The sequence below is a fragment of the Sminthopsis crassicaudata genome, chromosome 3 (assembly GCF_048593235.1).
Source record: "Sminthopsis crassicaudata isolate SCR6 chromosome 3, ASM4859323v1, whole genome shotgun sequence".
NCBI lineage: Eukaryota > Metazoa > Chordata > Mammalia > Dasyuromorphia > Dasyuridae > Sminthopsis > Sminthopsis crassicaudata.
Genome location: NC_133619.1, coordinates 433,069,049 through 433,095,254, shown reverse-complemented (window position 1 = coordinate 433,095,254; position 26,206 = coordinate 433,069,049). Strand labels below are relative to the sequence as shown.

General features: G+C 32.5%; 2 protein-coding genes across 4 annotated transcripts; one reads left to right on the top strand and one right to left on the bottom strand.

Moving 5' to 3' along the window:
• The first annotated feature begins 1,047 nt into the window (after positions 1 to 1,047).
• On the top strand, positions 1,048 to 10,822 carry PJVK (pejvakin). Its single transcript, XM_074302993.1, has 6 exons — positions 1,048 to 1,366; positions 3,441 to 3,639; positions 4,787 to 4,928; positions 6,312 to 6,429; positions 9,825 to 9,923; positions 10,210 to 10,822. Exons 1-6 carry the CDS (start codon positions 1,156 to 1,158, stop codon positions 10,503 to 10,505), a joined length of 1,065 nt encoding a protein of 354 aa, XP_074159094.1. The 5' UTR covers positions 1,048 to 1,155; the 3' UTR covers positions 10,506 to 10,822.
• Positions 10,823 to 11,968: 1,146 nt separating this feature from the next.
• FKBP7 (FKBP prolyl isomerase 7) lies at positions 11,969 to 25,629 on the bottom strand. Of its 3 annotated transcripts, none has more exons than XM_074302998.1 (5): positions 25,323 to 25,629; positions 23,480 to 23,631; positions 18,626 to 18,759; positions 13,414 to 13,525; positions 11,969 to 13,227 (listed from the first exon to the last, which is right to left on the bottom strand). In XM_074302998.1, exons 1-5 carry the CDS (start codon positions 25,532 to 25,534, stop codon positions 13,175 to 13,177), a joined length of 663 nt encoding a protein of 220 aa, XP_074159099.1. In that variant the 5' UTR covers positions 25,535 to 25,629; the 3' UTR covers positions 11,969 to 13,174. The 3 variants fall into 3 exon arrangements, with proteins under 3 accessions (XP_074159099.1, XP_074159101.1, XP_074159100.1); XM_074303000.1 differs by having other exon boundaries at positions 11,969 to 13,159; positions 13,350 to 13,525; positions 25,323 to 25,628; XM_074302999.1 differs by having other exon boundaries at positions 13,219 to 13,525; positions 25,323 to 25,627.
• Positions 25,630 to 26,206: the final 577 nt, after the last annotated feature.

Genomic DNA, 26,206 nt, shown 5'->3' with positions numbered 1-26,206 from the left:
TCATCCATGCTTCGGACCGTTGAGCTCCGGAGCCCCGCTTTCGGTACTGCCATCCACCCCGCGGAGAGAGCCCAAACCTTGAACATGAAAAGGATTTCTTTTCTTTTCTTTTCTTTTTTTTTTAATCCTTATTGTAGTTTTATTTATTTATTTTATTAAATTAAATTTTATTAAAACAGTGCGTTAAGGCCAGGTGTATAAAATTTTTTGGAAACCACACCTGCACTCTAATTGGATCTCCCCAAAGAAGATAGCTCTTGTTTTAAAATAATGAGCATCCACTCGGGCCCTAAGCATCGTTCTGCATTTGCCAATGTACCTTCTGCCCCAAATGCTTGTCACCACCGACCCTCACTCCACAGCCACAGCTTGGAAAACAAGAATAAAATCATGAAGGAAAACACTCTCAGGTCTCCATTACAACAATGTTTTTCATTCTGTCTCCTTAAGCATAAATCCAGAGACTAACACTAACATGAGATGGTTAGACAATAACATGTGCTAAGAATGTTCATTTAATATCAACCCTCACTTGTTGCTGTGCAGAAGAGTACCCTCTTTCTTATGAGACATAAGAAAATCGGGAGTCTTTAAATTGTTCCCAAAGGACTCTTTTTCTATTGTCGGAAAGGGCATAAACATACTGTCCCCACACTGGCATCATTAACTTGTGAAGAAATTTCCTCTGGATCACTTCCACTAAAGATTGTATCCAGGGCAAATGCTGGGCATTTCAATCCTCGGGTCTTGCCAGTGTCTCCTCCGGGATCCATTGCCCATCATATTTACTTAGCTCTGGTCCTGACAAAAAGCATCATTGTCAATATCAGTTTCTTCTATGAGCTTTTTTAGTCATATAGGATGGTGGTGGTGGCGCTTCAGTCTTACCTTTAGTGTATCAGTTTACACTTGATGTATAATTCATTATGCTGAGTACATGAAACTGAAAGGGAGCTGGGGGTTCTGCACACTGGAAACTAGTTAGTGAAAACAGGTTATTTTGCTTTTCTAATTAAGTATATAGTTGTATTTAAAAATTCATTCTAGATTTAGTTTTTTGCCTAGTAATTTTCTTTAAAATACGAGGCTTTGACTATGGATTTATATCTGGAAGTTTCAGTTAATGAAGTGTTTTATCATTAATATTATATTAATATGTTTGCTGCTGCTACCAAGAGCTTTGTTAAACAAGTTGGAGATGGAGGGAGATTAGTTCCCGTTCCCAGCCTCAGTGAAGCTGACAAATATCAGCCTTTGAGCCTTGTGGTTAAAAAGAAAAGATGCTTTTTGTTACAGAGAGCTAAATTTACCTCAACACCTTTTACACTGAATGATATTCTCCTAGGAGACAGAGAAATTTCAGCTGGTAAGTTTTTCAATAGCTTTTGAAAGCCTGTTTTTAGAATAACTACTCTTTGTACTCTATTACTAACCTAAATACAGGTAACACGTTATAGGAATAGTATGATTTTTTTTGTTGTTGTCAAACTTTCTGTTGAGATTGGTGGGTTGATATTAGTAACAGAAAGTGCTTCAAATTTGTATATCATCAAAATTAATAGGAGCTCAAAATATTTTCAGATTTCTTAAATGCATGGAACTCCTCAATTTGCCACGTCTTCCCCTCTCTCTCCCTATTGCTTTGTGCATATATATCTATCCATCCACACACACACACACAAATATATATATATATATATATATATATATATATATATATATATATATATATATATATATATATATATATATATATATATATATATATATATATATATATACATACATACATATATGCTGTTATAACTTTTCCTTTGCACTGAGTAGATGGTAAACTTCTTGTGGGCAGAGATAATTTTCATTTTTATCTTTGTGTGGTCTTAGCTTATCACAGTCCCTGACTTTTACGTGCTCAATAAATAGGTATTTAATTGAATAGATTTTTACCAAATCAGTTTGTAATAAGATCACTTTACAATGATATTAGCACTATATAAATGTAGTGCTTTAGAGTTTACAAAGCCCTTTCCATATTTTATTGAATTTGGAAAACCTCTGTAAGGTAAATGCTATTATTATATAAAGACAAGGAAACTGAGAGACTTACCATTCCTAATTACTCACAGTTGGTTACTGGTGGTCTTGACTGTCTATATCCAGGGCTTTTATCACTATATCCACCTAGCTACTTCACATATTAAAGGACTGCAAAATGGGAACAATGAATTAAATCAGATGATGAAGGGGATTTCATAATTATAAGGAACTTCCCATTTATGACACTGTAAATAAATTCTAGAAAATTGCTTAAGGCACATAGAGGTTCAATGATTTATTTAGTGTCGTACAAATAGTATGGATTATTAGAGTAGACATACTGAAGCAGTTTAAGGGGATTAGTAGATGAGTTAGAGGGCTGGTCCTGGAATCAGAAAGACCTGAGTTCAAATCTAGACTCAGATACTTACTAGCTGAAGGACCCTGGAGGCAAATCATTCAACCTTGTTTGCTTTAGTCCCAGGAGAAGGAAGTGGTAAATAGCTCCACCATCTTTGCCAAGAAAATCCTATGGATGGTATTGACAAATTATGGACCACAGAAAAACAGCATACAGAATAAGAATCTAGAGGCAGAATTCGAATACAGGTTAACCTTATTCAAATTACACAGGTAGGTGATTATAGTAGAATGGATGCTGAGCCTGGAGTCAGGAAGACTTGAGTTAAAATCTAATTTCAGACACTTATGAGCTATGTGACACTGGGTAAGTCATTTAACTCAGTTTATCTTGATTCTTTCTTATAAAATGAGCTGGAGAAGAAAATGGCAAACCATTCTAGTATCTTTGCAAGGAAAATGACAGAATCATTAAGAGTCAGACAGGACTGAAAATAACCGAAACATCTTAACTTCAAATAAGCACTCATATTGCTTACAAAGAAGCAAAAGTACTTTGAAATGGAGAAATTATCCTATCATTATTTCTACTACCACTACTTACGGTTGTCATATTGTTGTTGTTTTGTCATATAAGTTATTAATATATATATATATTATATATATTATATATATATATATATATACATATATATATATATATATGTAGTGTATTTTAGTTAACTCAATCTTTCTAGACTTATTTGGAACACAGGAGTTTGAATTGGCATTTTAACAACAGATTGTTACTTATAAAATACTCCCACCACCTTATTCCTCTTTTCATACAACATTTTCCTGAGTACAAAGAAAAGAATATTATTCATCATTTAATTGCATAACCTCCTTTAGTTGCTTAAATTGAATTGATAAATTGATATTTTGAAAATTTGGTTTAAGCCATTGTCATTATCATAACATAACTTTTAAAAAATGTACTTTTAAAATAATTATAGTATGTGAGTGAGAGACATTTAAAACACAACAATGTTCTTTTATTAAAGGTATTTCATCCTACCAATTACTGAATTATGAAGATAAATCAGATGTTTCCCTCTATGGAAACAGACGAGGAAATCATATGGTGAATGATGTTGGGATTAATGTTGCTGGGTCAGATTCTATTGCAGTAAAAGCTTCATTTGGTGTGGTAACTAAGCATGAAGTAGAAGTAACGACATTACTCAAAGAACTTACTACGAGGTCAGTATGTTTTTGATGTATTTTTAAAATCCAGGTAAATATCTGATTATTACAAATTTGGCTATAATACATTTAAAATGTGTTTTATTATTTTATAAAGCTGAGCAATTTAATGTTTAAGTTCAGAATTCTACAGTTAATCTTGTGAGTTTTAAAAATCATTTGAAAAAAGTTCTTGATTGGTCCATAAAAGGTGCTTTTCTCAGGGCCACATTTGATAAATGCTACTTCTTCCTCTCCTCACAATATTTATTTCCATGTCACTTAATAGAGGGTTTTTATTCAGGCAAGTAGTAGGCATTTATTAACTATTTATAATGTAGCAGGCACTGTTTAGTGTTGGGAAAACTCCCTCCCCCAAACAAGAACAACAACAACAAAACAAACAAACAAAACCACTGTCCCTGCCCTTGAGGACCTATATCTAATACTTATAACTTTGCAACTTAGGGGATGGCTCAGTGAATAGTGTTGGCCTTGGAATCAGTAAGATTCCTCTTCCAGAGTTCAAATCCAGACTCAACTTCTTAGCCCAGTGGTCCTGGGCAAGTCAATTTATCCTGTTTGCCTCAGTATAAGGTAAAAGGAGTTGGAGGAGGAAATGGCAAATCATTCTAATATTTTTGCCAAGAAAATCCCAAATGGGGTTTCATAGAGTAGAACTGGAAACAATAACAATAATCTTTATTGACTCACAGAAGAGAATGGTAAACTAAACAAAGAATGTAAATTCGTCAAATCCCTGGAGGTAGGCACTATTATTATTCCCATTTTGCAGATGAGGAAAGAGACATAGACACAGGATAGGAATAGGAATAGGAAAGTATAGAAAAACAAAACAAAGCAAAAACCTCACAGTTAAGAAACAAGGTATTTTACAAATAAATATTTTTTTTGCTTTCCCAGCAAATTACAGCAATTCCGTGATTGCCTAAAATCAAGGTTTGGTATTAGTTGAATTCTTTTAAAAGAATTTACTAAATTTCTTTTAATCAATATGTCAATATGAATTCCTTTTAGGCCTGTTCAAAATGTTTTATGTTACATGCAAATAGGTTTTTAATTAATTTTTATGAATAATTAGAAAACAAGTAAATGTAATTAGGTATTACAAAACTAACTATGAATTTCTCTTTTTTTATTTTAGAAAAATTAACTTTGATCACTGCTTAATCCGTCAATCAAGGAGTAGTAGAAAGGCAGTATTGTGTGTAGTCATGGAAAGTATTAGAACAACACGCCAGTGTTCATTATCTGTTCATGCTGGAATGCGTGGGGAAGCAGTGAGGGTAAATATCCTTAAAAGACTTCTCTTACTAACTAAAAGGTTGTGATGCATGTATTTTTAAACTAGAAACTAGTGTTTTAGTGGTACTATGACAAAGGAATGGTTGTAATAGCATAGTTTTGTTTAACATTTTGATAGAAAATGGCAGAAAATGTGATATTTCTTGCATTGGAATTTTTATTTGTGTGTCAAACTTGTGAAAAAATCTCCAAGAAAATTTGGATATTAAATTCAAGGAATTTAATGATGTCCAAATATCTGTTGTTGTGAAATAAAGTGCATATAATTAAAGATCATCCTTTAATCACTGAAATGATGCTACAAGAATAAAAGCAGGTGTTTGGTTCAAAGTGTATGTTTTTCTTTTTTTAAATCATAAAAATTAAATACTTTGGAAACAATTGTTTATAGGAAACTATAATGTTATAATATTCTGTTGTTATATTTCAAACATCTCAGAGTTTAAACTTTTAGTTTACAATAATTTTAGAAAGTTATTTTTACTTAAATCTTTAGACCAATTATATTTCTTCATTTCATTTAGTGAAACTTAATGATTTGACTAATTTATTTTTTAAAAATTGCATTTTTTAGGGATGGAAAGGTAAGATTTTGGCAAAATTTTATCTAAATCTTAGTAAAGTGAAGCTTTGTCTGCCTGGGCTACTGATTTGTACTGAAACGGAAAGAGAAAGTATTGATTTAATCTGGCTAGTTTAACAAACCATTCACCTATGAATTAGAACTTTGATTTGCCTGAAAGACACAGACAAGCTTTTAAGTTTAGATTATCTTTCAAAGGCTGCTGAAAGTCCCAAGGCATCAGAACAGCTCATCATTTAATTGCATAACCTCCTTTAGTTGCTTAAATTGAATTGATAAATTGATATTTTGAAAATTTGGTTTAAGCCATTGTCATTATCATAACATAACTTTTAAAAAATGTACTTTTAAAATAATTATAGTATGTGAGTGAGAGACATTTAAAACACAACAATGTTGACCAAAGGAAACTTTAAAATAATCTATTTGATTTGCATTTGTAACTAGAATAAAAGGAGTGAAAGGGATTAAGGATTCTGCTCTTGGGAGAGCATTATTATTGCAACGGATTTAACATTAAGTCCAACAGTAATGTGAGTGAAATGGAATAAAATATTTCCTTCCTTAAGATAAATTACCATTTTCTAGTAGAGTTATTGTCCCTAGAAGAGTCAAATAATTTAAAACAAGATAGTTCTTTACATTAAAAATAGGTTTACCTAAAAATAATTGAATAAGAGAATTGAATAAATGTTATTCTTTCAATATTTCATATTCAAAAGAATTTCCCTTTTATAATTGATCCTGAACTAATGCATGTTATTTCTTTTTTGAATATTAGTTTCACATTATTGATGAACAAAACCCAAAGGGAAGAGACAAAGCTATTGTTTTTCCAGCACATACCACCATAGCTTTTAGTGTTTTTGAACTTTTCATTTATTTGGATGGTGCCTTTGGTAAGTAATCTGTTTGTGAGATATCCACATACTTACGCTTTTCAAATAAACTATTTTACAATTATTTTATATGAAACCATTAAAATGTAGTAATACTTTCCTGAAGGGCCACTCTTATGCAGAAATGAAAGTAGGTGACTTTTATCTATAAGGATCCTCCATTCTCAAAAACATCAATCACCTGCTTTTTACGTTATATCTTTAAGCAATTGTATTGTATCTTCTAATTCAGATATTGATGTTAAAAATGATTGGAAACAACATATTGAACTACTATTATGCTAGGATGTAAATAACTAATATTTTCTAAAATTTTGATTGAAGGGGTGGAGAAAAAGGGTAAGAAAAAATGAGGACTAAACACCTGAAAAGATAGTACATTTGTTGGGATAGGAAGAAGAAATAGGGGAGGGGAAAAGTAAGAAAATAGCCTAGCGTTGCTGGTTTTGATTTACAGATTTCTAGTACAAACTTTTAAAAAAGATTATTATTATTTTTTAAACTAACAAATAACTCCAAAGGACATAAAGAACATAAAATAAATACAGGGAAATTTATTCCTAATCTTGACATTGGTGGCTGTTCAATTTAAGTATGTGAATTTCTGTTTTATATTTTTTAAATCTTTAAAAACTGATTTTAAAATATTTGCTTGTTGAGACAATAACTGCTTACTTAGTTTTTTTATACTTCTTTTCTTCCAAGCAGGATATGAAACTAGGTAGAAGTAGTTATGAATCTATACTTTATAGTATAATATCTAACAAAGTGAGTGTTCTGAAAACAATAAATACCCAATAAGTATTAAGTGTTTAAAATGTTGACAAATGTTTAAATCTTCCTATGCTGGGATGTTCATCACAATAACTCGTAAGTTAGGAATAGAGTTATATCAATTTAAAATGAGATCTAGAGAGAGAAAGTGATTTACTCGTGGTAAAATAATAATCAAAATTACAAATAGATCTATCATTACTTCTAGCTCAGCATTCCTTGAGCTACTCCAGACTGCTCTTCAAAATCTACAGAATGTAAAGATTGAGATATATGGCTTCTTAGATCTGGTCCAGAATCTAAATCCTATGATTGTTTCCAGTCTTAATTTATATCACCATCTATTCTAAATATTCTTCATTATCCCCCACACCTACCCTGCCTGGTTTTTGGCTTTATATCCTAAATTGCCATCTTTCCTCCTCCTCCTGTTGAAGTCCTATACATCCTTTAAAGCCCAGATTAAAAGCCACCTCTTTTCAGGATGCTTTCCTTGAACCTCTTAATGAGTAGTGTTCTCCCTAATCTCACAAAGCTCTGCACTTCTCAGGTACTTTTAAACAGCATTTTCCCCTCAATTATACATGAAGAAAAATTTTAACATTCATTAAAATTTTTTAAAGTTTCAAATTCTCTCTCTCCCCTTTTCACTAAAATTGTTAGCAATTTAATATAGATTATATATGTACAATCATGTAAAACATTTCCATATTAGTCATGCAGTGAAAGAATAGGCCAAAAGAAAAAAAAAAACTTAAGGAAAAATAGTAAAAATGTTAATTAAAAATAGCGAAAATTCTGCATTCAGACTTCATCATCATCTTTGAATGGAAAGCATTTTCCATCATTTGTCTTTTGGAATTATCTTAGATCATTGTATTGCTGAGAAAAGCAAAGTCATTCATATTTGATTATTGTACAATGTTGTAGATGCAGTGTACGATTTTCTCCTGGTTCTACTCATTTCACTTTGCATGAATTCATATAATCCTTTTAATGGTACTGAGATCAGGGACTATTTTATATAATTTTACCTTATTCTGTGGTACAATCCTTTCTGTATTTCACACATTAGACAAATGTTTATTGAATTGAATCCTATAAGCAGCCCTTTTGTCCCTTTTAAAGAATCTCTGATGACCCCCTTCTTTTATAGGATCACAGACTTTGAGAAGTAGAAGAAACCTCAGTGATCATCTTATCCAACCCCTATAGGAAGAATACCCTCATTTATCACAGATTAGACAAGAGGTTTTTTATTCTCTGCTAGAAGATCCCTAAAAGGAAGAGGAATATCTTGCCTCTCTGGGGATCCCTGTTCACTTTTACACAGCTCTAATGCCCAAATTGTCCTCTTTGTAATTTCTCCCCATTGCTTCTACCCAGTGGGGTCAGGAGCACAGTCTAATTCTTCATAACATCAAATATTTGAATTTAACTATTATCTACCCCCTCTAAGTCTTCTCTAAGTTAAACATGCTCTTTCTTTAGTTGATCTTGAATCAGCAGAATTGATCAGCATCCTAGCTATCCTCTTCTAGACACTCTCTAGTTTATCAATGTCCTTTATACCACGGTGCTTAGAACTGAACACAATACCCTAGATGAAAACAGCTTTCTTGGAAGCTATGCCTTTTTTTTTTTTAATGAAACACAAAATCTATTGGATTTGTACTTGCCACATTGCATTGCTGATTCATCGAGTTTGTAGTCCCAGAATCGAGAAAGAGCTATCAATCTGTCAATCCTTTCCGTGTCCGGGCCGGGTGAGGTTTCCCGTGTTGTTTCTATCACAATCTTATATTTTTTTGGTACTCAAGTACAAGATTTGAATCTTATACCTATTGAATTTCACCTTGTTAGATTGAAACCAATGCTCTAACCTGCCAAGATCCACTCTACCAATGATGTCTTCTGTTGCTAATGCTGTCTATCTGGCTGACCATTTGTTTACTGACTCAAGAATTTTTAGATGCATCTCATTTCATTTGTATTCACTGCTTGTCTAAAGTAGCTTTTCCCAGCTTGGTCATTTTTTTTTCACTATACCATGTAACATTTAAAAAGAAAAAATTAGTCAAATATGAATTATTTGCCTCTAGGAAAGAGAACAAGGTACAAATATTAGAAATTAGATATACCCAAATGAGTAGTGTTTTTTGTAATCTATGAGGTTTAGATTTTGGGATTTGTTTTATTGTTTTTTGTTTGTTTGTTTTTGACCATCAGGGCTAACTTTACAGTTTTAAGGCTACAGAAAATTCAAAACTGGATTTCAAAAAACAAAAGATAGATCATGCAATCCAAATGGTTGAGGTAAGGGAGCCCTCTAGCTATTGTAGTGTGTAAAAACTATCTGAAGAAGATTATTGTATTGAATTTCTATTTTACCTCTTTAGTGGCTTTTTCCGCAATTACCAATAAATGACTAGCACAGATCATGTGAGAGACTATAAAGAAAGGCAAGAAAACAGCCCCTGCTCCCAAGGAGCTCCCAAGGTAATGGGGAAGACAACATGCAAACTACTCTATACAAACAAGTTGTAGAGCAGCTGGATTTGGGTTTCTTTTTCCTAAGAATGTTGTGCTATGCTTTTTTTTTTTCTTTTTCTTTTTGTTAGACCTTTGTGTCACTTCAGTGTCAAAAGGAGGATTTGAAAGAGAAGAAACAACAACATTCGCAATATTCTACAGATTAAGAAATATACTGTTTGAACGAAGTATGTCATTCGAGACTGATCACTAATTACATTAATGAAAGGGTATTTGTGATACATATTTTCCCTTCTTCATTAAAATATAAAACTTATCTACTTAGTCTGCTATCTCTAATCAAAATGAAGAATTTAAATTAAAAATTTTTGTAGCTTGATTTTAAAAACTCTTGAATTTGCTTGTTGAAGTATTTTAAATTTTAGATGACATTTATAAAAAATTTCATTTGTGGCTTTATCTTTCTCCTTGTAATTTTAATTTATGCTTATTTTTGTATGATTTCCTTTTCAGATAGAAGGGTGATGGATGCCATTGCTCGCTCTGAACTTTACATGGATGACCTTTTCTCAGATTACTACTATGATAAATCCCTCAGTATGACTGACTTCTCTCTTAGAGAAGGGACTCATGTCCGAGTTAATTTACTCAACCACAATATTCCAAAAGGACCTTGTGTCCTCTGTGGAATGGGAAACTATAAGAGGGAAACTGTTTATGGATGTTTTGAATGTTCTTTCAATGGACAAAAGTATGTAAGACTTCATGCTGTGCCCTGCTTTGATGTTTGGCACAAGAGAATGAAATAAAATAAGTGCCTTTAATGTAGTTTTAAGCGAAATTGTGCCATTTCCAAATTATCTGGATTCAAATGAGTCAATTAATTGTGAAAGAGAAGAAAGGTAAAAATTAACTTCAATTATATTTGTATTTTAATTTTCCTCAAAAATTTTTATATTTCAAAATATAGTGTTTCAAAAAGAGCTGTAAGTTACTATAAAAAGATTGTGGTATTATGTTGTTTTGTCATGTGAATTAAGAAAGTTCTAAAAATTGAGATTTTTTTTTTCCCTAAATGTTCTGTTATTGACAATTCAAAATTTTAATGAAGAATTGAATGCAGAAATGTTTTGTTTTGTTTTGTTTTTTAAACATAACATTTATGGTATGGTAAAATGAGGAAAATGTTAATAATTTAATGTAATCATACATATTTAATTGCAGTATCATTAAAAAGATATTAAGAATTCTCTAAGCCTAAAGTTTCATAAATAAAGTTAAGAGAACTAGATTTTGGGAAACAGGTTGTTGTTACTGAATGTGCATTTAAAGATCTGAGGTTATAAGGCTCCTCACTGCTATTTCAAATCTATTGCAAAGATCGGATTTGGTTTTTCTCTGTCATAAAGATGCTTAACGGCAAAATACCTTAATGTATGTAGATTTAGGAGGTCTTATTTGTCTATACTACAAAGCATCCCTAATTTTTAATGTCACTATAAAAAGAAGACATACAAAGAATGCTAAAATTAAAAATAATTACAGGGATGAGGACTGATCCTGTTATTTCATTAGTATAAGGATCTCCCAGGTGAAGAAACTCCCTCTACTGCACTTTTCCTATGTAGGGTCACAGAACTAAATGTGTTAAACACTTGAATACAGTTCTTCCTAACTTCAAGGTTGACTCTCTATTCATTATGACACATTGATTATAAAATACACCTTCAAAATTACAACAGGTTCTTTTTCCATATAAAGACATAAAACAATCGTGCATATTAATACAAAATGCCAGTACTATGCTAACAGAATATTAATATACTTGTGTTTACACAGAACTATTTATATTTCCCCCTTTTTTTTTGTAGTTTCAAAAGAGACCTTTTTCTTCACTAATTTTTTTAAATGTAACTTCAGCCCAAAACTTTTATCAATAGGGATAAGATGAATAGAATCTGACTTGTTATGAAGTAGTACAATTCAATACAATTTTTATATTCAGATTAATACATATTTACTTATAATCAATATATTTAGCATTACAAAAATACCATCTATCATTATCATTGACTTGGAGAAGCCCAAAGTACAAGTCAACACAAATTATCCAAGGTTTTTTTTTTTTTTTTTTAGTATTGTAAAAATATTTTAATATGTAAAAATATAAATAAATTTCCTGAGAGGTTACTGTGAGAATACTTAGAAAAGTGTATAAAGCCAATTACTTGAAAATGACAGAAGTAAAAAAGCATATTGAAATGTCTTAAAATGAACTTGGCACAAAAATTTTATTTTCTGAAAAATTTATTTTTTAGATTTTTTTTGCTAACAATTTAAATAATGACTTCCTTTAAAAATGGTTTGTTGATGTCTTTTGTCTTTACATCAGTCAGTTCAATTTTCCCCTATGAGGGAACGCAGTTCCTGGTGCCAAAGGCCAACAATTATGATCTAAAGTAATGAATCAGACATGTTTGTCCTTAGTCCCCGAACTCTCTACCATGCTGGAGAAGGTAAGTTTCATTATCTGTCTTCCTGTACTTTCTCTAAGTCCAGTTTCCTCTTAGCCATCCTTTTATTTACAATCATTGTATACATAATTCTTTTAATTCCATTTACTTAAACATCAGTTTTTAGTTTTATTCCCATATTTCTTTAAATTCTTCAGGTTAATTATGAAAGAATAGCATACTTAATATTTGTTGCAGTGAATATTTTGGTATACACTACATTTTTTGTTTGTCTTTGATTTCCTTTGAGTATACATGCTACATAAGGAGGTGGAGGCCTTAAATACAAATTTATATTTTTTTCTGTAGGTAAAGGGGAGTAACTAAAGTCTTTAAAGGAGTGATGAGATAGATCAGAGTTGCCTATTTAAGGAATTACTTTTCTAACTGTGTGAAGGATGAATTGGAGGAGAATGAAGCCAGATGGAACGAGGTCAGTTAGGGAGCTATTACAATAGTTCAGACAAGAAATAATATAAGCCAAAGTTATTAGGGATGGGCCTAGCAGTAGAAGTAGAGAGGAGGGAACAGATGAAAAATATGGTAGAGATAAAAATAATACCTTTGACTAATAATGATTGAATATAGGGATTGAAGAAAAAGTCAAATATCAACCCAAAGTTTTGATGCGGGATGTCTAAAAGAATGTTGTCGTCATTGTCAGATAGAAAGAAGATGGAAAGGAGGGTAGGTTCAGGAGAAAAGATGAGTTAAAATTTAGGAAATTTTTTGGAAACATTTTATCAAAACACTGCAATCTTTGTTCATATGCATTTCTAAATAAGGTAGACAGTATAGAATTCTTACCTTTTCCAACTACATTTTTTGGATACATCATAATTTATTTAAAATTTACATAAGGTTCAGAAATTAAAATTTTTCAAGGTATCAAAATGTGTCCATATAGGAAAAAATAATTTTGTAGATAATACAAAAGATAGTCAAATACACTTATAAAGAATATCCTATAGTTCATCATGTTGATATACATTATATTCCTTCGAAGAAATGAAGCCATCTCCATCATAATTTATTTAAAATTTACATAAGGTTCAGAAATTAAATTTTTTCAAGGTATCAAAATGTGTTCGTATAGGAAAAAATAATTTTGTAGATAATACAAAAGATAGTCAAATATACTTATAAAGAATATCCTATAGTTCATCATGTTGATATACATTATATTCCTTCGAAGAAATGAAGCCATCTCCATCATGGTCATTTTTCTTAAAAATATCTTCTAACACAGAATTATGATATGACTGGTCATGTGGTTTATCATCTTTCTCAAATTCCTTTTTCAAGTAATGATTGATCTATGTTAAAAGAAAGAAAAAACTTGCTGAAACAGTCATAAAGCATTTTAGAGAATTTAACAAGGAATGTAAACATTATGAAGCCCCAAACCTTACTGCTAGAGACAACAGTTTCCATGTGAATTATCACAAAAGGATACCTAAAGGTTGTCAATTTTAAATGAAATTTTGTGGAAAATCCCCCAAATTTCTTCAAATTAGCATTACTTAATTGTGAAGAACTATTCAAAATGTTCATTTTTATGTTATGTATTTCATGTTATTCATTATATATTTTTCTTAAATTTCTATGTTCTATTGGACCTGCATTGTAAGCAAATCAGACAAATCTAATTATGCATATCTGCATACAACTTCCAACAATGGAAAATATCTTAAAAATGCTTTCTTATAGAATTCAAGAGAGCATTTTAGAAAAATCTCTGCTATCAAAGCACAATCTTAGAATAATTCCAACCCTTCTTCTGACACTTAAAATGTTAATCAAAATTCAATAAATATCTGGGTTTTAGAGTAAAATGAACTTGAATCTGTATCACATTTTTCTACTTCTTCAAACATTTTTAAGTACCAAGACAGGTATCGTTACCGTTTCTTTACTGGTAAATACATGAAAGTATTTTTTGACACAAGAACAATTTTCTTTTAGAATATGGAATTTTTATTATCAGTCACTGTGAAAGTGTTAATAGAGAACTAGAGGAAACTGACAGATTATCATGAAAAATTATATAGAATGAAAAGACAATATATAAGTGACCTTAAATAGTGATTTCTCTTTTTGGGAAGGTGGAAGTAAAAGTAGGGAGGCAAGTCATTTATATATATTTCAGGCCATAACTAAAGAAAAAGTTGCAGAACTATTGGAAAACAATAGTTATAAAGGCTGAAGGAAAAGAAAGCAAGATAAACTGTGAAGGTAATGTCAGGCTATAGGTAAATTTTAACATAGTTTTAGCAGTGATGTTGGCCAGTCCACCACCTGTTCTGGATATAGTATCCAGTTGCAAGATGAAGGTTCTATGAGGTCTGCATCAGCTGTTCACAGACAGAAAGGAGTGGCTGGATATATGTGTGCTCACATGATAATGGTATGATTTTTTTTTTAATCCTATCAAAGATTGGTGACTGACTATCACATTTTCTCTCTTCTTCTGTTTATGAAGTTTTATAGAGAGAAAGAGAATAAATGAATTAAAGGGGTTTAAAAGGATTGCTTTGCTGCAATGAGGGTTCAAGTTGAGATTATATGGTATTAATCTAGTATACTGTCAACATAGTTATATGGCTTCTTTTCAACCCTGTTCAGCAGCAGGTGAACAGAAGATAAAATGGTATATTGATTTGTAGGAATAATCCAAAGTTAGGGATTTGGCAAGACATGATCAGAGACAGGACCAAGGGGGCAAGAGATTAGAGGATCTCATAGATTATAATTGATTCACTAAGGGATGTAGAAAAGGAAGGAAGGAAAAAAATGGAGCGGAAGGATTAGAGATTACAATGAAGGGAAAGACAGGATTAAGATGGTAAATTAGAGGGAGAGAGAGAGGGGTAAGAGATTATGATCATGGAAGCAGAATACATATGAAACATGGTAAAATCAAGGGTATGATTATCTGTGTTGCACAGCTGAGGTGAAATTGAAGAGGAACTCAAGGGAAATGAATCAACTAAGGAACTGGGAAGTTGATTATTGAAGGAGCAGTAATATATCTGTCTGATTCTCCTAATATGAGGTCAGGAGTTTGGGTAGAGAGAGACAGAGAGACTAAGATCTCATAGTACTGAACTCATTTAGGAAGGAAAGAGAATGTTATGGAGGGCCCTAAAACACCATAAAGATTAGTTTTTTGTTTGTTTTAAGGAAATAGACACATCAAAGGCTTAAAGAAAACTTCTTGTCATTTCTAAGAAAGCAAGTAAATCTTTCCATAGGCAAGAATGCCTTTTCCTGCTAGCTCATTAATAAATTCCCTTTTACTTTTGCTATAATTGTCTATAAGAGAAAGCCCTGAAAATTCATTATTATTAGACTTTTCATTAGAACTAATCGATTAAATTTACTGAATTAATACAATTATAATTAATCCTGATAATGATAGCTAGAATTTATATTTCTTTAAAGATTTCAGTGTTTTACATATTATTTTTTACATTTACATGTATCATTTTTTACATTTACATGTATCATTTTTTACATTTATATGCATTAGAACACCTAGTCAAATGCATTTTAACTTTTGAGATTATATAAATTTATTTAAATGAATATTCTGAGCAGAGGCTTCAGTGAGGATTAACAACAGTACCTTTACTTCCTAGAGTTGTTGCAAGTATAAAATTATTTATATATGTATATACATACAGTACAAAACTTAAGTGCTATATAAATGCTAACTTATTAATGTTTATTAGGTATGATTTTATAATTATACAAATTAAATGCACTGTGTAAGTTCATTATTAATGCTTTAACTCATTTACTGATAGTTTTTGTAATCTTATTTGTTAATTTCAGACCCTTTTTCAATATTATTTTATTCTTGGTAATGATATCTATGGAAACAGCAGCTAAATCAGTTACCTTTTGGGGACTCTCCAATAATATGGAGAAAGAAGATAGTGAAGCCTTATATGTTCTGAAGTGTATTTCTGCTTCATGGAATAGAAATAGTTATGTATTTTAGAAAACTGCTCTATTTTATGCCCTTAACAATGGAGGATTGTGATGGGTGACTAATGGTCTTTGGAGCTTCTCTGTAAAGACTGAATGGAGAGTTGTCAGTATTGATATCCTTAGGGAGGATGGCATAGAATTATCAAATACATATGCATAAAAGTAACTTGTTAAAAAAAGAAAAGAAAAGAAACTAGCCATAGTGATCGGTGGGTACATTTGTAGTATATTGTATGGCCATTAAGTTCTAATTTACCCCCACCCAAATAGCTAAGAGAAATGAACTCCCTTCTTGCTATTCTGCTGTTGGCGAAAAGTAAGGGATTTCTAAGCTATATATCATGACAGGGCTGCGGGAGAAAGGGGTGAGAGAAGGTGAGGTGGCCAAAGAGATAAATCAATTAGTCAAATCTAGCACTGTTTTTGATGATGGAATAGAATGGTGACAACACAGGTAAGATACCAGTTAGGAAAATTATAATAATCTATGTAGCAAACAGGGTCTGCCTTTGGGGGTGTGTGTGAGAGGGGTATTGCAGAGGTGATTGGTAGGAATAATCCAAAATTAGGGATTTGGCAAGACATGATCAGAGATCAGAGATAGGACGGGGGCAAGAGATTAGAGGATCTCATAGATTAGAATTGATTCACCAAGGGATCTAGAAAAGGAAGAAAGGAAGGAGTGCAGATACTAGGCAATCCTTCAGATATTTGGATATTAAAGAAGAGAGATAACATTAAAGTTTTAAATAGAAAATCCTGGATATGATGGTGTCATGAATAGAAATAGTGAAATCAAAAGGAGGAATAGGGTTCAAACTTAAAGATACATTTGGTTTGGGACATATTGAGTTGAGATTGTAATGAGATATTCCAATCTTTGAGGTATATTGTAGTTGCAAGTCTGAAAATAGTACAGAAGTTAAAGGTGGAGATAATTTTGGCTTATGTAGGGAGAGGTAGAATTTGAATCTATGTGAATAAATGAGACTGGAATCAGAGAATGAAGAGTCAGGAAAGGAAAAGAGTAGGACAGAACTTTGAGAAGCATCCACCTTGAGGGGTGTGAGGAAATGAAGAGAATGGGTATGAAGTGAAGAATGAGATAAAGGAGTGATGAAAGGTTGACAAAAAAATAGTTGAGTACTAGTAGGTACCAGAGGAAGTTATATACCATAAATATATACTGGAGCATCCCTAGAGTAGAAGCTAAGAAACAAGATGGAGGTAGGGTGCCTATGTTTGAGGTATTAGCAGATTTAGCAACTTCAAAAATAGGTTGGAGGATTCGCAGGCTGGTAACTTGAGAAAGTTGAAGAAGTGGGGAATAGCTGAGCAAATTATGGTACTTAAGTATAATAGAACATTATTGTCTAATAAATGATGAAAGAGAAAGGTTTGGCGACACTGGGGGAGACTTGTATGAAATGGTGAAATGGAACCACATGAGTATAATAGAATATTATTGTGTCATAAGAAATGATAAAAGAGAAAGGTTTGGAGACATAGGGGGAGACTTGTATGAAATGATGCAGTGTAAAGTGAGCAGAACCAGAACAACAATTTATGTAACAACTACCACCATTTACTGGGGAGAACAACAACAAAAAACAACAACTTCGAAGACTGAAAAACTCTACTCAGTAAAATAATTAGTCATGATTTCAGAGTACTGATTATGATTCATGAGTGATAGACTCAAGACACAGATTCAGATGGTTTTGGATTACTATTCAGTAATTTATTTTGTTTCACTATGGGTTTGGTTTACTTGTTTATATGGGTTTGGTCTTGCTATTTTAATAATGAGGGAGGAGAGGAAGGTGAGATGGAGCTAGGAATTCCTCTACTCCTCAAATAAGAAGGAAAAGGGGATCCCTTTATTCCCCAAATAAGAAAACAAAATGGAAGGCCAGAAAAAAAAAAATCACAGTTCTTAAAAGGTTCTTAAAGGTACATGTTGAATTCATTATTAATGTAGAGCTTTTTATTTTTAAATATAGTTTTAAAAAAATAATTTTATGTAAAATCCTCTCCTTGTTCTATAAACATTAAATGAGAATTTCATATACATTATTCAGAATTTTTTTAAAAAAGTCAAGAGAATGGAGGCTTCAAGAATTATGGCTATTAGTGAATCATGAAAGTAGTTTAAAATATATGGTCAACACAGGACACAAGTGAAGTGGAGAGAAGAGAACCTGAAATAAAAGGAAAAGATTAAGGAGCTAGAAATCATGATACTAGAGAAGGCAAGTCTAGAGAGAATGAAAGAAGGGGAAAGGTAGCAGGATTGAAAGTATATGAAAAAAAGCCCAAGCTAGAGTTTAAAATGCAAAAGGGAAACATTCTTTGGGATAAACGTGTCTTGAAACAATGGTTTATAAGTGAAACGTGACAATAGGTTTTGTCTTGGTTACCTCAGTTTTAGAAAGTTTCTTGTCATTGTCCACATCTATCTGCTTAAATGTTTCAATACTTCGGGGTCCTTTGGTCACAGCATAGAGTTCAATCTCAAAAATCAGTGTTGCATCTGGTGGAATCAAACCTTGTGCTAAGGAAATGACCAAAAAATATTTAATATGAACAGAGATTTTGGTCAAAGATGAAGTAACAAATAACATTATGAATACTGAAGTAATACTTTTTGAAGCATTAGTAGTTATCTCAAGAATTTCCCTATGATTTTTATCCAAAACATGCCATTACAAAGGAACCATTGACTTAAAATGTTTTGAATAAGGTAACAGCAATAATTACCACTCTTCTAGCCCTTGTTGGCAGAATTTGTTATTTTTAAATATGGTATGAACATAGTAATTAAAAGAGAACTAATGCAGAAAAAAGATGTAAAAATATTATGTAATTACTTGAAAACAAATATAAAATAAACATTATAGCCATGACTTTGACTCAACACAAAATGAAAAAACATGAGTGGCAGAATATGAAGAGATTTTATTTGTGATATATATTATATATTATAAAGAATGTAGAGGGTATTTGAAAATTTAATGAAAATATAGCACATGATGTTTTTATCTAGATAGCATTCTTTTCTTTTTTGGTCTGGACTTGTAATTTTATTAGTATGGGAACCAAGGCAACTTCCTCAGAATAATGGAGAAAGGCTGTACTTTAGAATGTGTAATTCATAGCCTTTGAGAGATTAGGTTAACTTGCCCAGAATCAGACACAACTAGTATGTATCTAAAGGCAAGAAAACAAGGACAGTGAACTCCATACACCCTGGCAGGTTTCTTCTAAGAGACAATTTATTTCAGTTAACCAATTAATGCAAAATAAATAATTGACATTTCTATTCACTTAAGCCAGAATATCTCTTCCTTATCAGCAATAACTGGTAATTATGTGCATAGCAGGGACTGGTTAAGTATGCTCTGGTAACAATAAAGAAAAATTTTGTTAAAAGGTTTATAGAATATAAGAAGGAAGGAATGTTAAAGCCAGAAACAAAAATAGAAGGGAAGTCATGACAGCCATAGTCAGTGCAAAAGAAATCTGACCTATGCATCATGCAATTAATAGCAAAGGTTAGTATTGTAATAACATGCTTACCTGACCTATAAGTAAAGAACTAGAGAGTATAGCCAATGATGATTTCTGGAAAACTGATTTTCATGTTTCTAATTTGTCCACCTATAATCTTCTTGTCACAGGAAGAAAACTTTCTTGATAAGAACAAAAGGAAAAAAGTTCAAAATTCAAATTTTAAGGCTAATACTTTGTCAAAATACATACATACGTGTATACACAAACATGCCAAATTTCTGAATAGAAATTGCTATGCATGCAAAGTATTACCAAAATGAAAGTATTTATTTCAATGAATTTTAAGAATACATATAAGATGCTATATGGATGATTGACATGCGATAAAACCCCTAAAATGAAGGCTTTGAGAAATGCTACATACAACATGAAAAGTCAAAGTTAAGCTCTTAAAAAAAAAAATCACATGCATTTCGAGTCATGCAGAAATACTTTGTAGCAAAAGACATAAGAATGATGCAGAGAAAATATTTTTTTTTTCAAGTTCTCCTTAAAATTAGCTATATCTAAGATTAGGTACATATAGTAATGAATTTTGTAAAAACAAGCATAATTATGAACAAATTTCTTGCTTCTTAGAAATGATTTCTTATGGTTTATGTTTTAACATACTTTAGTTTATTAAGTATACAATAACATAAGACAGCAAATGTTTTTTTATTAAACTTAAAATTTAGAACTAAAAAGTGGTCACATAACATAGAAGCATAGAATGTTGAGGCAAAAGGGACCAACCATTGTGATTATCTAATTTAGTCTTACATAGAAGGAAACTAAGTACGACCCAGAAAAGGGATTTATCCAAGGGTCAGCATAGATAATTAATGCCAGAGCAAAGATGAAAACTCTGAATTCTAGTTAATGATTTTCTGTTTATATTGGATGTAGTTTGTTTATGCATTTATTTGTTTTTAGTCTTTCCTATTAGATTATGAACTCCTTGAGGGCATGGATATTTTTGCCTTTCTCCAGTATTCAACATAGTACCTTGCACATAGTAGACACTTAATGCTTATAGATAGCCTTACTGTCCTGCTTCCAATGCAAGTTCCTCAATAGTACAATAAACAGAGGGATAAGACAATGATCTTACATACTGCTCTCTCTTTTGCATTTAAAGTAGATATATTCTGGTATGATGACATTTATCAGTAGAGCTTTTTAGATCCTACCACAGAACCACATATGTAGTAAGCACTTAAGTGATTGTTGAATTAAGAATGATTATTTTAAAAAATTAAAAGGAAAGGCAAAAGTTATTTAATAATGGTCTTTGAGAGGCTATTAAAAATAGTTTAAAGAAATCTAGCTGTTTTCTTCTCTATTGTGGACTAAATGAAGTAACAAGGACTCAAGTTTATCTGTTAGATTTATAAAGAGTCTTTTATTCAGAGAATACAAAGTGCTCAGGTTAGAGAAGTGAAATCTAGGTTACCTAAGGCTTGCTTACAGATACAGAAATATACCTGGATCACACAAAAAAAATCCTACTTTTCTATTCCTCCTTTCCCCAAAATCCAAATCCAACCAACTTTCCAGGGAATAGAAGGTTTTTTTATTAAAAAATGATACCAGGATCTAAAGAATGAGTTAGTTGAAATGCCTAGTAAAATAGAAGCCTACAATGGCAGTTATCTGTCATATTAATAGATTATAAAGTTCTCATATGTGACTGGGGGGAATATTTTTAACTTATAAAGGAAATCTGTGGTGTTGAAGTCGGGGAAAAAAGCCAAATTCAAACCTTAGTAAGTTTTTTAAAGCCCTAAGATTCTTTATATATTTTTTTCCTTTCAGCAATGATGATGCCTATTTGCATATTAGATATTATTACATATGAGAAGTCTAAGCTTCTCAGAGTTTAACTCCTATTGGCCCAAAGGCCTGTTAGAAGGCAGATACATACTTAATATAATCTGAAAGACAGCTGTCTCTCTTAACTCCTAGTTATTTCACCTTTTATAGATCTACTAAAGTCCCTGAATGTGTTACTGCATTTACTACTCTTTAAGGATAGAATATTAAAAGTCATCCATTCACTTCTACTTCTTTAAATTCCTTGTTCAGTGGATATAACTTGGCTCTAATATCTATGTTCTTCATTCAGTTTTTACACAATGCTCTGATTTTGTTATAAGGATAAAGAATTAAAATTCCTATTACATAGAGTATAATTACTTTTTTCAAGTCTCAAGAAATTTTTATGAAGTGTCAAGAGTTAAGATAGAGATAATTAGACTCTGGAAGAAGAAATATTGACAAACTTCTCTCTAGGTGATTTAGAGATTGATCTGTCTATATCCAAGACATGCTACTAGCCAAATCTCTTGAAGTCTCTTTTAGTCCTATGAAGCTATGTCACTAAAATTAATGATTTTCCAACTTTTTAAACTGACAATGGACAGAATGAGGTCCCACTTCCTTTGATACATATGAACCACGGATCATTCAATTCAACAACTTTGACACTACACCGGCTGTGTACCAGGGGTTGTGAATACTAGATTGCCACTGCTTTTTGTAGATTATCCTGAAAGTCTCAATGCTGTTTTTAAGCTTTAATATGTTCCTTATGGCTCCAGGGTTGTAACAGATCTCTCTCCAATAGAGGAGGGCTGGAATTTTGTCTCTATGCATAAGTTCCATTTCTCTTTTTCATTCTTTCTCTGTGGTGGATTAAGAAAAAGATGGACACTGAAGACTTCAGCCCATTTGCTCAGCACTTTATAAAGAATCTTCCCTTTTGTGTGGTTGAGTCAGTGACTTGCTTACTACATTTTCAGATGCTGATTTAAAAATGACTCTGGGAATATCCTCTCTTATCATTAGCAGTCTTTATTTTTAAGTTTGACTTTCAACTTGAGAGAAAGCATGATACAAAAAAAGAGTAATGCAATGAACCAGAATATCTAGGCCTGAATCCTGGTTCTTTCCTTCTCTAGGTGGATAAACATAACCAAGTCACAATCCTACTAAGCTTTAGTTTCCTCATATATAAAATGAGTATAATAATAGTCACACTCTCTCTACCAGCATAAGGCTGTTGTAGGAAACATTGTGCTACAAAAATGTGAGTTATTTCTACCTCCCCACTAAGGTCCAACTCCTGGTGAGGTAATAGTGGAAAAGCAGTGGCCCCAGTTAGTCCTTTAAGATTTGCCACAGAAGTGGCAACCACTTCAATAATCAAGATCCAGCGAAAGTGGTTCAGCAATCAATCAAATATTTATTAATCACTCATTATTTGTCCAGCATTGTGCTAGGCATTGAGGATTGAAAAATCAAGAATGAAACAATCTCAACTTAAGTCTGAGGGATCAGCTTAAACACTGAAAAAGACCTGAGATTCAGAGGGACATTAAGATAAATTTTAGTTCAACCAACTCCATTTTGCAGTGGGAAACTGAGGACCTAAAAAAGTTTGGTGATTTTTGTCCAAAGTCACAAGGAGAGCAAGAGTCAGGGCAGGAATCTGAACCCCAGCACCCCTGATTTCAGATCTGGGAGGCTGTACCTCATGACTTTTTAAAGGTTCATAAGCAATTCATAAGAAATAATGTTTACAAAAAAACAAAAAAACAAAAAAAATCCAAAGCACCTAGAATAAAGCAATATAGAACAAAGAAGTTGTATGATTAGCTTTTCTGATGATTTATTTTGAAATGCAAACGAAAGATTATCAATTTTAATAAATATTTTACCAGAGCCTTCCTTTCCATAGGCCAGTGAAGGAGGTATTGTCACTTTTCTTTTTTCTCCAGAACACATACCCATCATAGCAATATCTAGGCCTTTTATTACTTGCCCAACACCAAGAACAAACCATTTTGGGTGACCTTTATTTTGTGTCCGGCTACAATTAAAAAAAAAAAAAGAAAAAACATATTTAATTAAGTCATGCCATGGAATCATATAATAGCAATAATATGCTAGACAAGTATCAAATATATACATCAGAACAAAGGTACTATTTTAAATATTAAATAGCTCTGCATCACTAGTTAATATATACCTGGAAGTGTGGCTAATATTTGATAACCAGATCTCATAGAAAATTAATGTATTCGACTTTCAAATTTAATCTGCTTTTAATAATTTCTCAATACTATCACTCTCAAGTCTAAACGATCAAAAAAATATAATTGGTAACATTAGCCATTTCCTTTTTTTTTTTTTTTTCCCCCTTAGGCAATTGGGGTTAAGTGACTTGCTCAGTGTCTCAGGCCAAATTTGAACTCAGATTCTTTTGACTCCAGGGCTGGTGCTCTATCCACTACATCTATTTGCCCCAACATTAGCCATTTCCAAAGAATAAACATGATCACATTTAAAATTTGATAACTGGCTCTCTAAATAACCACTCTGAACTGGCTCCGGTGTACACTTTAAGTTACCTGTTTTATATTTCTACAAGAGTATATAGGAGCACTATATATGCCTACGTATATTTTTTTTAGCCTAAACTTTTCTTAGAAACAGTATAATTTGCCCAAAGCCACTAGTAGCAAGATGTTACTTCATTTTTATTCTCAACTTAATTTTTTCCTAGTGAAGCTTTGAAATTTTCCCTAATCTCCTCTAACCCCCTAATTTGTTAGTGTTTTCTCCCTCCTTAATACCACCTATATTTTTATAGTTGTCTTATCTTCCCCAATAGCTTCTGCTCTAGGAACTCAAGTCATAAATCAATATTTTTATATCCCAAGCACCTAGCTACTTTAAACATTAAGTTAAATGTACTTGATAAATACTTGTGGGATTGAATTGGTTGAATTCATGGAATAATTGGCTTCTGAGAATTCTAGTTAGCTTCTAAACAAAGAACTGATTTTTTTTTCTTGTTTCCTGTTGTCACCTTTTTTTTAAGACTTCAAGTGTGATTGAAGGAAAATAATAATTTGGGTAATATAAAAAATACAACTACTACATTATAAACTTTTATAACATTGAGCCTGGAAGGTTGTATCAAGGAAAAATAGAAATACCAAAGAAGTCTTGTGTTGCACCCACAGTAATTCTCCTAGTTGGTAGTACAGTGCTCCCTAGGGGCACAAATTGCTAAATACTTCCTAAAACTCCAGAAATGCAGAGTAGGAAGGGCTGAAGGGATAACACTGGACCTAAGCTCAGATCCTTTCTTTACAACTACGTTGGAGGGGAAAAAAAGAGTATTATAAAAAACTCACGCAGTTCGATTTCTATATACATACATAGTTCAATATATTTCTGGTATAGTTCAAATGACTTCAAAGAAAAAAAAGGCAAAGATATGATTATATTTTGGGTCTAATTTCCACCTTTTAGTAAATTTAACAGTAATATCCAATCGAATAAAAAAAATTAGCCATCTTTTTCCTTAGATGCAACTTGATCGTAAGACTTAGTCACCCTATCTTCAGCTTTTGCATTAATGCAGTACTTTAATCTGGTTTGTTAGAAGGGTGCAAGGTACAGTACAGATTTATCTATCGAACACAACTGGTTTTCTGTCGAAAGGAGCAAGGTTAGGTTGTACACACGTAGACGTTAGCTTGCGTTTCCTACCTGCAGTAGAATTTGGTGCCGTTTGCCAAGTAACCATCATAGTGAGCATTTAGCAGGTCCCCCTTCTTGCTTTTGGAAGAACAGTTTTCTGGAAGATGTAAAACTTCTATTTTCACTTCATCCATGCCTTCCTCTAGTTTTTGTCCCTGGATAAAGGAAGAAAAGAGGCTTAAAGCCTGCAAGAAAAGAACGCATTTAAAGGAAAAATGCATGACTCCTGAAGTTGTAGCCCCCCAAATCCCAGGACCACCTCCCTCTATTCTTCCCCCTCTAACTAGGCTCTAGACGCGTGGCATTGTTACGTCATAGAAGGGCGCTGGAGGCGGAGCTTTGCCACACCCTCGTAGGGGCGGTGCTTGTCTGCACTGGGCGGGACGGGGCGGTGGAAGATAAAGCCATTTCAATTGTAGTCTCATGGTGGGACTGGGCGGTTTTGTATTGATTGTCCTGCTCCAGTGGAAGAGCGTGAAAAATGTCATAAAGCCTGCCAGCTTGCAAAGCAGAGATATAAGTGTGACTTAAACTGGCTGACTTCTGATTAAATTTACTTGCCTTGAAAGGGAAATTTTCCAAGTACTTGGAGATCTGCGGTCGTGCAGTTGCTGGCTAAAGCGTAGATTTCAAAGCTTAAAAGGAAAATACGACTTGGGGGGGAAGGTTTTAGTCCGGTTTTCCTGATTTCAGTCTCCCTTAGGGCAGCGATAGAAAACCCGAGGCGTGGGAAGGGGATTACGAAAGGTTCCTATCACTTTCTTGAGGTTTTTAAGAAAGCAGCAACCTTTTTCACTGAGGCATATGAGTGGATATCAGAGCCTCATTCCTAAGAGGACTTTTCCCCACTCTGCTTCAAGCCGTCCCCACTGGAGTCCAGAAATGAGGTGGGT

Excerpts from the sequence above, each read along its gene's own strand:
- PJVK (XM_074302993.1), top strand. The coding sequence starts at position 1,156 with ATGTTTGCTGCTGCTACCAAGAGCTTTGTTAAACAAGTTGGAGATGGA. Across the intron at positions 1,367-3,440 it reads AGACAGAGAAATTTCAGCTG|GTATTTCATCCTACCAATTA; the intron begins GTAAGTTTTTCA and ends CTTTTATTAAAG. Across the intron at positions 4,929-6,311 it reads TGCGTGGGGAAGCAGTGAGG|TTTCACATTATTGATGAACA; the intron begins GTAAATATCCTT and ends TTTGAATATTAG.
- FKBP7 (XM_074302998.1), bottom strand. The coding sequence starts at position 25,534 with ATGCATTTTTCCTTTAAATGCGTTCTTTTCTTGCAGGCTTTAAGCCTC. Across the intron at positions 23,632-25,322 it reads GGCACCAAATTCTACTGCAG|CCGGACACAAAATAAAGGTC; the intron begins GTAGGAAACGCA and ends TTTTAATTGTAG. Across the intron at positions 18,760-23,479 it reads CTATGGAAAGGAAGGCTCTG|CACAAGGTTTGATTCCACCA; the intron begins GTAAAATATTTA and ends TCATTTCCTTAG.